At 40.6% G+C, this 18,714-nt stretch overlaps 1 protein-coding gene across 2 annotated transcripts in view; it reads right to left on the bottom strand.

The window, feature by feature from the left end:
* Positions 1 to 5,996: 5,996 nt before the first annotated feature.
* USP13 (ubiquitin specific peptidase 13) overlaps positions 5,997 to 18,714 on the bottom strand; it is a 131,058-nt gene continuing 118,340 nt past the window's right edge. For both annotated transcript variants that reach the window (XM_072618410.1, XM_072618409.1), the window contains 3 exons: positions 17,567 to 17,729; positions 7,941 to 8,025; positions 5,997 to 6,768 (listed from right to left, as the gene is read on the bottom strand). In XM_072618410.1, the coding sequence (XP_072474511.1) occupies positions 6,675 to 6,768; positions 7,941 to 8,025; positions 17,567 to 17,729 (342 nt within the window). In that variant the 3' untranslated portion in view covers positions 5,997 to 6,674. The remainder of the gene's footprint in view (positions 6,769 to 7,940; positions 8,026 to 17,566; positions 17,730 to 18,714) is intronic.

Below are 18,714 nucleotides of genomic sequence, written 5' to 3' on the forward strand. Positions count from 1 at the left end.
TTATTTTTGCATTTACAAACATTATTCTGAAAAGGAGTCTCTAGTCAGCATAGTGGAGAGTGAGCAGTATTTAGAATCAGGAAGACCTCAGCTCAAATTCCACCTTTGACATTTTGGCAAGACTCTGTAAAACAGGGCTGCCAGCACCTCACAAGCTTTTTGTGAGGCTCAAGTCGGATACCAAATGTGCAGTGCTTTGCAAACTTTAAAGTGCTACATAAAAGTAAGGCATAACTATGATTATTGAGATAGGAGCTGGACCTGGGACTTTACTGATATAAGGAACTTCCAGATGAGGAAATTCCCTCTACCAGTGCAGGTCAGCTCTCTGCAACTACAACTCCCCCTATCCTGATTTCACCACCATTCCTTAGCTTCCATCTCACCCTGGAACATCCTTCTACCCCTACAACCCCCTTTCCCATTGATGAATTGTTTCCAGAACCTCCATTTTGAGGAAGGGTCCAAGTTGGCCATGTCATTCCTTTTAGGGCTCTACTTCTGACCCTCTGGACTTCACCATCATGCCCTAGTGTGGATATCTCCCTCATCTTCAGCTCCCCTTTTACTTATTATCAGATAAATTCTTTAAGGGCAGAATGAGGGCAGGAACTGTCTTTGTGTTTGCATCTTTCCTTGTTGTTTTTGACTTGACTTGTTGACTTTACAACAAAGGTTCTTAACATTTTTGGTGCCATGGACTCCTTTGGAAGTCAGGCAAAGCCTATGGGATTCCTCAGAATCATGGAGTTTTTTAAATTCATAATTGAAGGAATGCTACATTTTAGTTAGAAGTTAGTGAAAAAAAATATGTAAATTTTTGGCTCATCCATGTGTACAGAAGCCCTGAAATCTATCCACATCTTCCAGAGTTGCCTGGGGGCACTGGAGGTTAAGTGATGCACCCAGTCTCAAAATCAGGATGTCAGAACCGGGTCTTGGAGGCTCCAAATGCTGTCTTTATCATGATTAATATTGTCGATGATGATGACATACTTTCTATTTTTAAAGAGGTAATAGAAAGGGGCAAGAAATTCTCAGGGAAATGATATGTAGCCTCTATTTCTACAGGTCAAATTTCTCCCTTCCTCCCAGATTGTGAAGTTTAAGGGAATCCCATTCTAATGAACATCATGAAGACATGTGGCTCTGAAGAATATGAACTCCCCATTTCTCCATGAATCATCCATGGCAACAGCCCCAATGATTTTATAGTGACTTTTCTGCTGAATGGAAAATCCATCCATCTTCATGTCAAAGACATGATTTAGTACAGAATATTTGAAATCTTGGTTTAGTTTAAGACATTCTTCTCATGCTCAATAGGTAGGACTTGTACTTTTCTGGGTAATTTTCCTTGAATCTGGAGGAGCAGGAGATAGGGAGGAAGTGGGTGTGGGGAAAACTCCTTTTCAGGGATAAGTGAGATACTGACAAGGTCCTGGAAATAAGGCAGATGCTGAGGTGTCTTCAATTCAACAAATATTTATTAAACACCTACTCTTTGCCAAGCATTGTACTAGGCACTGGGGACACAAAGCCAAAAATAAAAGAGGTCCTGCCCACAAGAAGCTTCCATTCTATTAGTGGGAAAGAACAAACAAGCCCCAGAACTTAGAAACAACCAATAATAATAGCCACCCTTCCCCATGGCACCCAGCCTTAGTCTTACATTACAGATCTTCATTAAAAAATCTAATACAATGAAGCACCTTGGATGTCCTATTAAGTGACTAAAAGAGGAATCTACCTATTTGCTCAGCACACAGTACGTGTTTAATAGATGTTTGTTGAATTTTTTTTCCTATTTCCCTCCCTCCTTTAAAGAGACCATTAATACATCACATAAGATCAAAATAGATTCCTAGTTTGCTGTGGGTTTTATAAGTCAGATGAGATTAAAAATCTGGAACTAGAAGAGACCTCAGAAGCCATCTAGTCCAACTTCCTCATATTACAGATAAGGAAACTGAGGCCTGGAGAAATTAAGTGACTTGTCCAAGATTGGAACATGGGTCTTCTAACTCCAAACCCAATGCTCTTTTCACTTCCTTGAGACAAAAGTGAAATATATGATGTACTGCAGAAACTGAATCCCAGAAATTGGAAGAGACTTGCCCAAGGTCACTGAAGTAAGAGTTAGCAGTCAAGGTAATCAGACTACAAATGTAGTGGTCTTCTGTCTTCTCCACTCTGCCTCCTCCTCAGGTCAAGAATAATGACTTGAAAGTGGAAGCTTTGGTAACTCTGGTTCTCCCCACAGATGGATGGCAAATGGTATTTACATAAAGAGATTTCCAATAGCCATGTGATGAGAGGGCTTGCTCACCCATAGAAAATGTTCCGGTGTGCTAAGTGTGTCTCTCACACAAAATTCCAGTTTGCAGTTGAAGTTCAGTTCATATCCACATGGAAGATTAGATGGCCTGTTCCAAGTCTACTCCTGGGACAGCTGCCATGTTTCTCAGATAATTCTAAGAGGGGTTTGTTTGGTGTTTATTTGTTTAAAAAGACTAAAAAGGAAACCACTTTTTTTTAAAATTTAATCAAGAATTTAACATCCTGGGGCCTGGTTGGGGAAAGGAGGGGTGGACAGGTACAAAGCCTGTCTCTGCAGAAACAGCCCTTTGTTTCATAAGGCAGATAAAAAGCAATATTTGTGCTCTCACATCCCAATAGCAGGATCAGGCAGAAAAAGAACATTTTTCTGCTTTTACCTTGTAACCCATTATTAACAACTTTTAAAATGAAGCTTTGCATCACAGAATAGTATGGTATAAAATTCTATTTTGTTCAACATATACATGCTGTGTTCCAGGGCATTTGACTCTATGCCCCAGAAAATGCAGACTTGTGGATGTTAGAGCCCCATCCCAAGTCCCATGCTTGAAGGGACCTTGAACATCAGTCACCAGACCGCCTCCTCTCCCTCCTTTTAAAGATGAGCCAACTTTTCCAAAGAGAGGAAGTGACTTGACCAGGGTATTACACAGAATCAGTGAAAGAACCAGGGTTCACACCAACTCAACCTTTTCTGGCTCCAATCCAGCGTTGGTTATACTGCACTATCTCAATCCTCAACAACACTCTTGAAAAGACATTTGGGTGTTTTGTCGTTTGTTATTTAAAAGCTCAAGCATTGCTTCCCCAGGCTCACTTTCTCTCACCTTCCCCGGCCCCAAAAAATCAATCTGATCCCTTGATGTTTTGTAGGATAAAGGAACCACCATTCTATGCAGGGTAGCATAGTAGAAAGAGCCCTGGATCCAGATTCAGAGGGTCTGGATCTGGATTCAAATTTCCTCCTTGACAGTTACTATTTGTGTGACAGTAGGCAAGTCATCTAGCCTCCCAGGGTCTCAGTTTTCTTATGATGGGATTGTGCCTGAAGGCCCTTCTAGCTCTGCAGCTATGATCCTATGATCTGGGAGTCAGGACAGGAAAGGGCTGAGGTTTGGAGTCAAGTAGACCTAGGTCATGGTTTTAGCTGCACTGCAGCTAAGCAGTTGAGTGACCTTGGGCCTCAGTTTCCTCATCTGTAAAAGGAAGGGCTTGGACTGGATAAACTTTAAGATTATGGCAGCTAGGTGACACAGTGGTTGGAGCCTGGGCCTAGAAGAAGGAAGACCTGAGTTCAAATCTGGTCTCACTAATTTAGCTGTGCAACCCTGGACAAATCACTCTAACCTGTTTGCTTCAGTTTCCTCATGTGTAAAATGGGGATGATAATAGCACCTACTTCCTGGGGTTATTATGAGGATCAAATGAGATATTTGTAAAGTACTTTGCAAACCTTAAAACACTATATGAATTCTAGCTGTTATTATTGATAGCTACTGAAGGACCTTAGGGGTCATCTGGTCCAGTCTCATTTGACAGGTGAGGAAATGCCTAGCCCAAAGTCACACAGTCAGTGACAGGGAAGGGAATTGAACCGAAGGCCTCTGACTCCTAAACCACAGCACTTTCCGCCATCCTATGCTCTCTCTCAAGAAGCCCTGGGTTCAAGTCCTGCCTCTGACATATACTAATTGTGCAGCCACAGACAAGTCACTTAACCTTTGGGTGCCCCAAGCAACTCTCTAAGAGTAACAAGTATTGATCACTGCCGATGGAAGAAGTTTCCCATCCTGAAGAAATCATAGGTCTGGACCAAATATTTTTAAATGGAAGGAAGGAAGAAAAGAGGAAAGAGAGAGAGAAAATAAGAAGGAGGAGAAGATGAAAAAGAAAGAGGAGGAGGAGGAAAAGAAAAGGAAGGAAGGAAGAGAGAGAAAGAAAGGAAAGAGGAAAGAAAAGAAAGGAAAAAAGAAAAGGAAAGACAAAAGAAAAGAAAGAAAAGGAAAATAAGAGAAAAGAAAAGGAAAGAAAAGAAAAGAAAAAGAAGAAAAGAAAGGAAAAGAAAAGAAAAGCTATTCACTCAGCCGTAGGGACCTCTGTTACTTTCAAGTGTTTTAAGAGTGTAATTTACTTGTGTCACCTACCTCTAAACTAAAGATTTACACCACCCTCTGGACCAAGAAGTTAGATATAGAAAGTGAAGGCGTCCTCTCCATCTACCTAATTTTAATTGATAACTTTCTAGTCAAAAAAGCTATCAAATGAGAGAAGGGAGAGGGGACCCATCATGAGCTAACAATGCCACCTAACATCTGCAGAGCCTTGTCACTTTAAAGTACCAGGACAATTATCATTTCCTTTCATTCTCCCTCAGACGAGACAGGGAAAGGATTCTTCCTCTCATTTGACATAAGAGGAAAAGTGAGGTGCAGGAAAGTGAAGAGATTTGCCCAAGGTCACCAAGCCAGTGCAGGGCAGAGTCTGGGGCCCCTGACATTTCGGTGTGCTTTTCTCATTTCACCATACTGATGCAGCATGGTGAACATGGGACTTGGAATCTGAAGAGTTGGAGCCAAATCTAGGCACTGCCACTTAAGAGCTATATGACCTGAATCAAGTCACATCATCTCTCTGGGTCTCAGTTTTCCATTCTGTAAAATAAGGGTGTTGGACTGGATGACCCCTAAGGTCCCTCTGAGCTCTAAATCTTCATTCCTATGATCTATATTGTTATTGACCTCCTTTGAGAATGTCTGAGTTCTGATTACTAAAAGGCTGTTTCAAATTCAGCATACTGTGCAGTTGGACTTGTGTTTTATCTAGAACCATCAATCACTTGGAGGAGTAAGAAATTAATTGAATAGTATAAATACTGAATATCCTCAGAAACTTGGGGCAAGCCAGAGGGAACTAAGAAAAAGTTCAAGTTTCATATGACTTTGATACCAATTCCAATAGTCCCAAAGGCTCTGATCTGATCCCACTCAAATACTGACCTATGGAAATAATCAGACTGATCTTTTCATAATATAGCAGCCAATAAATTCACTCTGCCTTCCAAAAGTTTCCCAAGATCTCTGCTGGCCAAAATCTAAAAGAGGAGAAAAGGAGCCAGGAGAAAGAAAGGAAAAGCAATTGAATAGAAGAGGGACCCAGAAAACATAGAGGAAAAGCTGAAGAAATGCTCTGGAAAAGTGACCATTGGCCTGAGAGTGGGCCCTGCAAAGTCTTGGGGAGTTAATCCATGAGGATGCACCAGAAAACTTGGTGAGGATCAATTAGCCACTTCACTCAGAAATTAAGCCTATGCTTTTGCTAAGACTTGAAACAATTCACCACCTTGGCCAAAGCACCAGAGCATGCTAAGAATGGATGGTGGTGGAGAGCTGGGGTGTCACTTATTCAGGGGAAATACTCATAGCAGCTAAATGGACACACCCCCTTCACTCTTGAAATCTAAGTGGAAAGCTGAGTTCTGATTATTCCTGAGGTATACATCCCTTTAAAGGCTTGGATGTTTCTTTCAGCCAACACCCAATACCAAATGGTTCAGCATTTAAAATAACTCAACCGCTGAATTTCAAGTGGATTGTGCAAGATAGTCTCTCTTTCTCTGTCTGTCTGTCTGTCTGTCTGTCTCTCTCTCTCTCTCTCTCTTTCTCTCTCCTCTCTCTCTCTCTCACACACACACATACACACACACATAATTAGGTTATGGATATTGATTTGACTCAAAATTAAAATATTTTCATGGCAGATCTTCTAATATATTACACATAGATAGATCAAAATTTATTATCTGTGATTAGGCGGGGATGGGGGTGGAGTCAAATCTAAGGCCAATGTGAGATCACCTCTGTTTTTTCCATATGAGGTAATATGGAGCTCTTTTTTAGGATCCAGCAGGGCCCTGCCAGTGGGAAACATGAATTGGCTTCAGTAAAGATCTCCAATGGTCATTCTGGGTCCCCAAAGCCCAATGAGGGCTCAGAATTCACTGTACAGCCCTTTCCTATTTTTGGCTTTCGGGCAGCTTGCCCCATTGGCAATCTGGAAACTTCTGAACATCATTTCCTTGGATGTTTACCAAAAGAAAACAATCAGTCGTCTAGGATGACAGAAGAGAAATTTGCCGACTACTACTCCAGAAGGCATTAAAAAGCCAAGGGGCTCTTTAATTAAACTATAAATACCACTTGGATTCCTGGGTGTTTGGCAGTCCCAACTTTTTTCCTTTATCTTTCTTCCTCTTCTTCTTTTTTTTAATTTTTTTTTATTTTTTGGCAAATTATGAAGGCATATGGCATCTTCTGGGCAAGGAGTATATCGGAGGCCTAGCTTGATATCCTGTGGTAAAAGTACATGTAGCCCAGGTCTTTGGGGGGTCTTTCTGAGGCACACACTTTATGGTCATTGTAAATCACCCATCTGCAAGGAAAACATAGGAGCAATAAATGCATTTACAATCTATTCAAATCAGGAGATCTTTTGTCCTCCCAGAATTAATTATTATTCACACAATAATAAAAGCTGATGTTTATATGACAAAAGTTAATGGGGAAAAAGAGTACAGACTTAAAACTGGAAGAGCCTTCAGAGGCTTCCTTGTCCAACCTCTTCATTCTATAGAGAACAAAACTGAAGTCTAAGGAAATTGGGGGACTTGCCAGGGTCCCTACATCAGAATCAGGATTTGAACCCAATTCAAAAGATCATCGCTCTCAAGCTTTGGGGGGACCCCATCAGCCATCCAATCCAATGTTCAGGGAATCCTCATGGAGGATTAAGAGATTGCAAGTGTGTGTCAGAGGCAAACCTCATAGTGCTATGAAAATGGGAGCTACTCTTATTATCAGTCTAAAGAGGCTGTCAGCCTTGCCTTTACAAAGGGCAGGCCCACTATAAAACCAGCCCATGCCTCCAAGGCTGTTTAATACAGCCCAGAGGGGATTTGGATACACACAAGGCAAGGTGTGGCAGGATCACCTCTATATGTGATTCCATCTGACTTGGCACTTACAATCATCTACTCTTAGAAGCTGGCCTTACGCAGTTGCAGTAACCAAAAAATATGTCATCCTAGTGTCAACCTGATGATAAGGATCTTCAAACTTAGCTATGCTAGTCTGGAGTCCAAGGTTGCCTTACATAGAGCCTTCCTGGACACCTGACCAGCTTGGGAGAACCCACCAGACCTGGTGCCCTATAGACAAAGCCTTGGGGATTCTAGACCCATTTTAATACTCTGATGAATTGGAAAGACTTCACTTCAATCCTTTCTCAGGCACTTAACTGTGTGATTCTGGGTAAGTCACTTAATCATTGTCTGCCTCAGTTTCCTCGTCTGTAAAATGGAAAACAACACCTACCTCAGAGGATTGAGAGAATGGACACAGAACACTTAAAAAAAAGCTCCATAAATATTTTTATCATCATCATCATTATTAAACATCAAGGAAAAACCTCATGGAGAAGAAAAGTTGCTACAAATCCATTATCACTAACAACCAATAGTGCCCAATACTGAATGTTATTTGGTTGAGCCAGGAGCAGTTTTCTGAGAGCTAAGTCCATTTTTTTCTTTTCCATGATGGACTCACCTGCCTTCCTTTTTGATATGACAAACATAATGGCCGCTCATGGTGGACGGTCCCATATGGCTGATGAACCCAAATAGTTCATATCCTGTGAAAAAAGGTGGGATGAGGGTGGAGAAATAAATATGATTGAAGTGCCAACATTCCCAGAAGTCACCTATAGCTATGTCTTTCAGCAAACTATGGGATACTTAACAGATCACATGGGCTTCTATAGACACTCAACATTGCCCTTCCCTCCTCCCCCCATGTCACTTTCTTCTAATATATTGGAAAGCTCCCTGGAGTCAGAGTTAGGAGATCTGCTTTCAAAGCCCACTTAGGCACTTTCTAGCTATATGACAATGTATAAACCACTTCAGCTCTCATAGCCTCAATTTCCTTATTTTTTTAAATTAGGGTAATGATGCTGAGTTCCTAAAGAGGGACTGGCCTGACTTACCATGCCACAAAGTAGACAAAAAAAAAAAAAATCAACTTGAATGATTCTGAATTCAACAGTGCCTGAATTGAAATACATGCCACATAAACTACCAAGACATAGCTCAAACTAAACGTGATGCCTGCATAGGCAATATGTATATACTTATACCCTGTGGCAAGCTGCCTCTGAAGGGGGAGGGAAGGGAGAGAGAGATGGAGACAGACACAGACAAAGAGAGATAGAGACAAAGAGAGACAAAGATAGAGAGTCAGGGAAACAGAGAGACAAAGACAGAGGTCTAGGGAAGGAAATGGAATTAGGAGACCTGTGATACCAAAATAAAAAAAGTGAAATAACCCCTACCTTCAGGAAGTTTACACTCTAACAAAGTAAAGAACATGTATATGTCCAGCTACTTTATTAGATTCCATTTAGTCTCGGACTGTACATCTATATCCCCCAGAATGCTTAGTGTAGTGCTTTACATATGGTAAGTATATATGATTCAGACAAAACAGATACAAGGCAATCTTGGCTGAGAAGGCACTGATAGCTAAGACAACCAAGAAAGGCGTCTTTCAGAAGATCACATTAGAGCTCTCAAACAGCACATAGTGAAAGGTCAACATTTCTGGGGCAAAGGACCTGAACTATAGCTGGTTATATCACCCAAATATCACCTAAAATGCCAGGCAGACAAGCCCCATGGCCAGTCAAGCGTCAAAAGACCCAACACTGCACATCAAAAGCAGGACACAGTGAGCCTGAAATGCATTTTCTCCCCTTTTGTTTCAAAACCTCAGGCACACTCAGACAATCATAAAAGCAAACTAATTAAAAGGAAAATGTTGCCTTGGCATAAATCTAAATCATATAATTAAAATTAACAATGTTTATCAATACCAGCAACCATCAAATGCATTATTCAAGACCCCCTGCTAGAAGACAGCCCCAATAAGGAGACTGCAGCTCTGTTGATTTCCAAGACTTTCACAGGCACCAGAGACCTTAATGCACCTCTGTGCCCAAAAAGAAAACTGAAGCAGATCAATCAAGGAAGCCATATCACACACACCCCCTACACACACACACACACACACACACACACACACACACACACACACACACGGATGAGGGCACCCTGTTCTCCACGCCCCATCTAGATTTTCCCTCTAAATTAGTATATTTAAAGTCAGAGATGCAAAGCACAGTGGATAGAAAGAGAGACTAAGAGCCACGAAGACCTGTTTCAAGCCCCATATGTGACACACACTGGTTACGTGATCCTGAACAAGTCAACTCATCTCTTAGTGTCCCTCACAACTCACTAAGACCATAAGGGAGTTTCACACTGGGAATTCACTGCAGCAACAAAATCACAGGTCCAGATTGGGAAAAAAAGCTGAGGGCATAAACTGTGATTGATTTCTTTTGACAGGGCTATTCCTCACTTGAAAGACAAATCTCTACTCTGCTAATCTTTTCCATTTGTACAGGATGTCCTAAAAACCGTAGTGCAGTTTTAAGCTATTAAAGCTTAAAAATAGTTCTAGAAATAGTCTTAGTTTTAAAAAGAACCATTAAAGCTCAAAACTACAGGGTGTCTTTTGGGACACCCTGTAGCTAACACATAAACAAAATAAGATAGCCCTGACTTCTAAACCCCTGGCTTACAAATGATCCTGCTTACAAATGGCCATGCCAACTCAACTGGACTATGGCATAATTTCCTCTCTGTCTCTCTCTCTCTCTGTCTCTCTCTCACACACACACACACACATACACACACATACACACACACACACACATCATTATCTCTAATGGAAAAACTTAGAAGTTTAGAGATTTGGATTTATAAGTGGAGGACGTCATCAAAAAAAACAGAAGTGGCAGAACAGACTGTCAGGAAGAACAGTTCTGCTGTTATATGTTGGCCCTTGTTCAAAAGCATCTTCCTTCACATTGAGTTATTTTTCACTTTGCTTTGTGTTTTACTTCCTAAAATTCCACCAGAGAGATTCGATTGGGTTAACAAGGATCCTTCTTTAAAAATATGGAATATTCTAGAAGCCCTTAAGGAAATATCAGTCAATCACACTTTAGTGTGATTTTTTGGCCCTGTAATTTCATTGGTGTAGGGAACTTCCAGTGATTTCCCCTGTGCTTATGCAGATCTACCACTTTTCTATAACTTACAGCCTTAAAAAGTTGCCTGGGATGCTGAGAAGATAAGCAACTTGCCTAGGGTCATACAACCAGAATGTTTCAGAGGTTGAAATTGAATCCAGGTCTTTTTGGTTCTACAACCAGCTCTCTATCCACTACACCACTCTTCCTTTGGATATCAGATTCCTAGAAGCTTAGTCTAGATTCTCAAGGATACCCATCCATTAAATGCTTCACTATTTCAACTTGTTTTTAAGAAATAAGGGCCCATGTTTTCAAGACCTGTCTAGTGTATTGCTTTTTTTTTTTTTTTTGGCCATGTGCAGAAAGTCTAGAGTACAAAAACTCAAGAGACTACCACCCTGGGTTCTGAGCTTGTACAATCCCCTTCACCAATACAATGGAAATCACTGAATATCCACTTAAAATTTAAGAATATCAGAAATGGTTAAATGTTTTTAAAATGCAAGAAGATGTGCAAAAAATATGATGAAAATGAGAATGATAGAGAAATATGAGAAGACTTACATGAACTGATGCAAAGTGAAGTAAGTAAAATCAGATATTCAATATAGACAGCAATGTAAATAGAAAAACCAACAACAAAAGTCAAACTCAGTGCTACGGAATTAGAATGAACAAATCTGGCTCCAAAGAAGAGAGATGAAAAGGAATCTCCCCTTTCTTTCTTTGGGGAGATAGAGGACTGTGGGTATGGAAGTCAGTTAGTCAATATACATTTATTAAGTGCCTGCTGTATGCCAGATAAAAAGAAAGACAATCCCTGCCCTCAAGCAGCTTCCAATCTAATGAATTCACATTAAATGTGAATTTGGTTTAGCTGATATAGTGGTTAGTTTTGCTGAACTGTTTTTTATTCTTTGTTTTAAAAGATGAGTCTCTGTGAGGAATATTGGAGAAGGGTATAGTAGAGAATATAAATAGCATAAACATAAAAGAGTGATAATTTGGTTTATGTAATAAAATAGTAATAGTAATATATAATGAATATTCCATATAAATATTATGTAATAAATAATGTGTAATACTAGTAGACTACATTCCTCCAACAATGCTATTCTACAAGTCACAGAATAATACATTCTCTGAGGAATTAAAGCTATTAGTTACCTGAAAGGCAATGGGCGTACCAATAAAGTGCAGCATATTACCAAGGGGTAATTAATTACTCAGGACAAGTCATATAAAGGATGTGATCAAACATACAACCAGAAAAAAAATATGGACCAGTCATATAGCAAGAGCTAGAGGTAATTCATGGGCAGCCTGCAGGCACCATTGATATTCATGCAATAATAAAACATTTGGAAAAAGGTCCACCACATTCATGGTGGACCCCTTGTAGGTGATTTGTGGGAGGCCATGGACAAGAATTGAATAGGATGAGAGAGAGAGAGAGAGAGAGAGATTGTAATCTACACCACTGGAGTGACTACCCACAATGAGAGATCACAAAGCCATCAGAGCATCTTTTTCTTCTTCTCAGCATGAAAAGATCAATTATAAATTCACAGGATAAACCTGGTAAAACTGACTCTAAACACTGAAAAATATCACATCCCCAGGTTTGAATTTTCAATGCCCTTCTCCCACATAAGAGGCCAGGAAGAATCAGGATAGTACTATAATAATGGAAATGGTCATGTGTTTCCTCCTCCCCCTTTCTGCAAATAGGAATCAGGGTCTGGCATCTTTACAGAACTGACCTCCCCCACCACTGTCACTCCCTGAAAGCATCTCTGGTATCTGTTGAAAGCATGATCCTATATTATGAAAGGAATTCTGCATTCCCCTCCCTTATTGGAAAGCCTCCTTTTAACCAAAAAGGTCTACAACCAGCACACAGATGTGACTAGAATAACATAGAAGGAGTTCTGACTAATCACAACCTAATCACATTTTAACTGCATTAGTAATCAGTGCTTTCTTTAAAAAAAAAGAAAGAAAGAAAGAAAGAAAGCTTGCATTAAGTGCAACTGAGAAACACATTTTGCAAATGGCAGCAGCCCTGAGAGGCCAGACTTGAATGCCTCACTTTCTTCCCTTCCTTGTTGCATATAAGAAACTTAAAGAGCTCCCCCCAAATAAATGCAAAACTGTAATGAATGGAGCCCTCATTCAGGACCTTTCTCTGCTGCCTTTCCCACTATTCTCCAGCAAGAAAAAGGAAACCATCCTCCCTGAATGCAAAAGGTGTTCTCCAGCCATAAGCAGCAGGTCTTTGCTCAGAGGGCACATACAAAATCCCATCATAACAAATATCATCACAGAAAGGGGTGCTCACAAGGAGACCTTTCCTGTGATCATGCAGATATTCCATACTGACAATACTTTTTTGATCTAGTACTGAGAATTCACTGCAATGAAGAATTTCATAAAATAAGTGTCATCTTTCCTTGCTGTCTATGAGAAGTTCTCTGATTAAAGTACCTGAGTTCCTGCTCTCTTCAGAGTATTCCACTCATATTCCATGAAGGACAGTCTATAAAGCTGAGCCATAGCTAAGCTCTTCTCAATTCTTCAATCTGCTAGCAAGCAGCAATTATCCTTCACTACCCCTATACTCCCCAGCAAAAAGAAAAATTACAACTACCCCCCCAATATGAAAAAAAATCACAGTGACTCAGAATCCATCCATCTAAAGAAAACATAGGATCCTAATGAAAGAAACTAGAAGTGATGAATGAGTTTCTCTTGTCTCCTACTGTTTGGAATTCAGGCTGTCCTTGACTTACAGCAATTTTATTGACTTACCTGGCACAGCCCTGCCAATTACACAATTAAAACCAGATTAATAATTATGGCACTCACAATAAGCAGTACAAGAATTGTGCTGCCCCATAAATCTTCTGTTTCATATGTTGCAACACACTGGACCCTATCCCCCTGACTCTGAGCTGCAAAAAGCCTCATCTCACCTTGCACAGCTCATCTCCTGAGGTCTTCTAAGCTCCTGACCTCTAACTGTGTCTTTCAAGTCCCAAAGTTCCTCCTTCCCCAGTCTGTGCGGCTCCTCTCCTAGGAATCTCTTAAATAAGTAAAATTTAATAAAATTTTATGTGAATTATTATATTCTCTGCCTAATAAATTTACATAAATATTAGATATCTTTATACTAGGCAGGATAAAATATATGATTTGAAATTGAATAAGCATGGCATTTGAGGTCACTTCTATAAGACATCTATTACCACTTTGGGGCTCAGATATGCTTCAGCACCATGGCCAGTGTCCAGGTGAGTCACTCATTTAAGCTCAACTGGGAGGACTTTTCAACTTATGGGCATTTCACTGCCACTGTGCAACCAGAAGGCTAGATTCTACAGTAAGCTGGTTGAAGTGTTATTCTTAGGGTACTAAGCACGTAGTGGTATGAAATAACTATATATCTCTACATTTACTGACCTTTTCCACCTCCTCCCCTCAGGTTGGGACACGACTAAGTGCCAGTCAGAAGACTTTACGTGTGTGTGTTCACCCTTCAGTGCTAAAGAAGAGCATGCCATCAGAGAAATGGTGACATGATTTGCACTTGACTTACTTTTTGAGTGAGGGAGGGCTGTATAAGACCCTACATACCTGAGGGAATGACACACAGACACACAGTCTCTCACCCAGCTATTTCTCTTCTAGTTATCTCATTGGAGAAGAGACACAAAGACACACACATGTCAAAGAATGTTCTTCTTACAAGATCCAAATAATGCACTGGTACTCATCCCATAACTCAGAGAGAGAGAGAGAGAGAGGGAGAGAGAGAGAGAATCATCTCTGCCACTGTTCCTGAAAAGGGTATGTTAATCTAATCTCCTAATGACTCCACTCTGGATGGTATCTCTATAATGTTCTGCACCAAAATTCTCTTATCTAGCCACTGGTCCCCCCATTTTCTTCCTATTAGAATTTAAGCTCAAGGGCAACAACTGTTTTTGCTTTTGTATTGTATCTCTTTAGCACAATGCTTGGCACATGCTATGCACTTAATAAATACTCTGCAATGGAATGGAAAGGGAAAGCTGTGGGTGCCCTGCAGTGTTCATTTTCATAAGATTTGACCCTACAGTGCCTTCTGGCATGATGACCATCAGGACTCAAAGGACTGCTGAAGGCTTTTGAATGCTCAACTCTCAATTCAGTAAAGCACATGAGGCACACGGTAGGACACGTACAACATTTTAATGCTACAAAGCCTTTATGTACTTTATTTTGCTTGGTCTTTATAACAATTATGGGCAAAGCAAGTATTATTACTCCATTTTATAGATAATTAAAGCAGAAGTTAAATGCCTTGCCTGGAGTCACTCTGCTAGGAAGTGATATCGCCAGATCCTTCTGAATCTAAGTCTACTTCCTTTTTGTACCACACCATTTTCCATCTACAGCCAGCTATGAGTATAGTAAGTCACAAAGAAAGAGTATAGGTATAATCATTGCCATCAGTAAGCTTTTATCAAGTACTTACTGTATGTTAGGCACTGTGCTAAGCACCGGGGACACAAAGAAAGACAAAAAACACAGTTCCTTCCATCAAAAGCCATACAAAGACAACATGGAAATAGCTATGTACGTACAAGGTATATATCATGCAAATGGAAAGTGATCTCAGAGAGAAGCCACTGACAGTGGGGAGAACTACATAAGACCTCTTGCACAAGGTGGGATTTGACCTAAGTCAACCGTTAAAAACCTGAAGAAGATTTGCTGGTGCCATCTGGCATCCTCAGAAGAAATAAAACACTTTAGCAGCCTACTGGGTACTCTTATAAGAGCATTCTACCTGCCTCTAGTTTTCTGTCTGCATTACACCAGCTCCATCTTGTGGTTTGAAGAGTTTAGGTCCCTATTCAAGAAGGCCCAATCTCTAAAGGGAAATCCATTAGAGAAAAATTGATTAAGCAATGGGCTGATGGGCCATGGTGTATGTAATAAATCCAGCAAAATGGATTAGGAAAGCCTTTGACCATTAAGGTTTTCAGCAGGGCCAGAGGACCAATGATTTGCAGTAACACAAAAGCCCTGGAGTGAACATAGAGATCAGTAGGAATATGCCCCAGCCCAGGCTAAAACCACTGAATCAAAACTGTATCCATCAGAGAAAAAGGCACATTTCACACGAAGATAGATATTTCCTCTTTATTCTATAGAATGACTCTCTGGGAGGGGGAGAGGGAGTCAAACAAAAGAAACTTTAGGCAATGTTAAAATAGATACAGATGAAAATCTTTTCTTTCTTTGAAGACAATGACTTCTTCTAGTTCTGCCTCAAAAATTCATGTTGGCTCAAGTAAGATTCCTACATCACAAAGTATCATTATCCTTCCAATCTCCTGAGGTTTATAATCTCAGCATTATCTTTAGTTCCTTCCTCCCCCTCACTCACACACTCAGTTGTAAAGCCTTGTCATTCCTACATCTACAACATTTTTAACATAGATAAACTCTTCTCTCTATTCACATGGTTAGCAAATTAAGGCCTCATCATCTCCTATCTACATATTTTCATGGCCTTCTAATTGGTCTTCTACCTCCAAGTCTCGGCCCATTGCAGTCCATTCCCCACATAGCTGACAAAGAGATGTAACCATGTCAGTTCCCTACCCAATAATCCCTAGTGACTCCCTATTGCCTCTATGATCAAAGTTAAACTCCTATTTGACTTTTAAAGCTAATGGGCCACAATTTATCTTACCATCCTCGTTATGCATCATTCCCCTTCCTGCAATCTATGATCCAGCCAAACTGGTTTTTTTCTGTTTCTCACCCATGACATTCCATCTCATTCCCACATTCTTCAATGGAATGCACTTCCTCCTCAACTCGACCTCAAGAATCTCTCACTTCTCTCAAGTCACAACTCAGACATCACTTTCTACACAAAGCCTTTCCTGACCCCCCTTTCCACAATTAATTGTGTTGTTCCTCCCTAACTATATGTAACTACCTTGGATTCCATTACTTTTCACTTATATTATGCATATGATTATTTTTTCTATACTAATTTCAAAGTAGATATTTATCTACATGTCAAAACCAAAAACATAACCCAATATATAATATTTTTAATAAGCTGTTTAGGGCATAGAGAAGGTAAGTGAAGTGTCCATGGTCCCAAAGCCAGTATAGTCAGGGAGGTCTTGGAGAGGAGCTGAAGTTACAAAGATCTTCCTGACAAGACTCAATTTGCTTCTTTGTAACATCACCTGTTTGCTACTGGTTTTACCTTCTGGAGACAGGTAGAACAAGCCTAATGCCCCTTCCACAGGACAACTAAATTATCTGAAGGTAGTTTCAGGTCCCACCCTAATCTAAAGGGAAGGAGGGAGAGAGAGAGGAAGGAGAGAGGGAAACAGGGAGGGAAAAGGGAAGGAAGGTAAAAAGGAAGGAGGAGGGGAGGAAAAGGAGGGAAGAAAAGAAGGACGGAAGGGAGATAAAAAGGAAGGAAAGGAAGAGGGAAGGAAGGAAGAGAGGGAGGAAGGAAAGGAGGAATGGAGGGAGAGAGGGATGAAGGGAGGAAGAAAGGAATGGAGGGATGAAGGGAGAGAGGAAAGGAAGGATGGAGGGAGGGAAGGGAAGGAGGAAGAAAGGAAAAAGGAAGGAAGAGAGGAAGGAAAGAAAAAGGTGGAATAAAAGAAGGAAGAAGGGAGAGTCCTTCTCTGAGATTTCCAATTTAGGAATGTCCTTCCTAATGTCTAGGGTCACATTAGCTTTTTTGGTTACTTTTTCATACATCTGACTTCTGTTAAGCTTGCAGTCCATTAAATCCCTCAGATCTTCTTCAGAAAAATTGTGTTCTAATCCTGCCTCTCCAATTTCATACTTAGGAAGTTGATTTCTTGAGCCCAAGTGTAAAACTTTATATACATATATACGTGTATATACACACATATCCTTTAAATGTTCTCTTATTAGAATCAACCCAAAGTTCTAGCCTGTCTAGATATTTTGGGGTCTTGACTCTGTCATCCAATATGCTAGTTATCCTCTTCCAATTTTTGTCATGCCCGAGGAGACAACTTACTTCCTGATCCATCTCTCACTCTGGGACCATCTGGCTTGGACTCTGAAATAATGTTAGCATTGGCATTGTTCTCCATCTCCATCATGTGGGCAATGAACTCGTTATCCTCTTCCAGTTCAGGGTGGCTGAAGATCCAATCCAGGGCCCGCTCCAGATTGTTGTTCTATTGAAAGATACAGAAATATTGCTATAATGTCTGCCACTCCTTTGAACCTTCAGGCATGACCTTTAAAGACAAGATGACCAACAGAGAGGGTGAAAGGGTTGCACTCATCAGCATTAAGTGCTTTCAAGCAATAACTTGGATTCCATGGACAGAATGCATGTTTAAGAGGTACTCTGTGAGTCTCCTGGGCAAAAGCTACAATTAGTTTCCCTTCTCCATGAGTCCTAGCACCACATCAGCATTGAAGTGACCACATCATTCTTGGTTCAACACTGTGTAAGCTAATACTGACAACAGACGGCGAATGCCCTATAGGACAACAGCATTCACCTAAATGCATCCCTTTGTAAAATCAGACCAACGATCATGTACAAGGCACCTTGAAAATCCCCATAAGACCCTGAACTGAAACAGATGGTAAGTCCCATCTATGCATTTTGAAAGCCTCCTCTAAGTGCTAGAAGGAAGGGAGGGGAGCTGGAGACAGGTATCTCTGCCTCCATCATTCATCATTCCCCCTTGGATAACTAAGCAGATTGCTTCTTACTGAAGTGATGACTTCACCTCCTTTCAATCTCCCATACCATACATTTATCATCACCCATGAAATTCCACAATCAAAAGCTCTAATGGGGACCAGGAAAGCAATCAGCAAAGCATTTATTAAACACCTACCATGTGGCAGGAACTAGGCATATAAAGCCAAAAAAATGAAACAATCTTTGCCTTCAAGGAACTTAAATTCTATCAGAGGTAACAATGTACATCTCTAGACACAAACGAACTAAATACAAGGTGACTGAGCAGGGTGAAAAGAAGAGAGGAGAGGAGAGGAGAGGTCACAAGCCACTGGGAAAGATCAGGAAAGGCTTCATGTAGAAGTGGCACTTTAGCTGGGTCTTGAAGGAATTTTAAGAGACATAGGTGAGGAGGGAGATAATTCCAGACATAGGAGACAATCAGTGAAAAGGCACAGATGTGG

Source organism: Notamacropus eugenii, chromosome 6 (genome assembly GCF_028372415.1).
Source record: "Notamacropus eugenii isolate mMacEug1 chromosome 6, mMacEug1.pri_v2, whole genome shotgun sequence".
NCBI lineage: Eukaryota > Metazoa > Chordata > Mammalia > Diprotodontia > Macropodidae > Notamacropus > Notamacropus eugenii.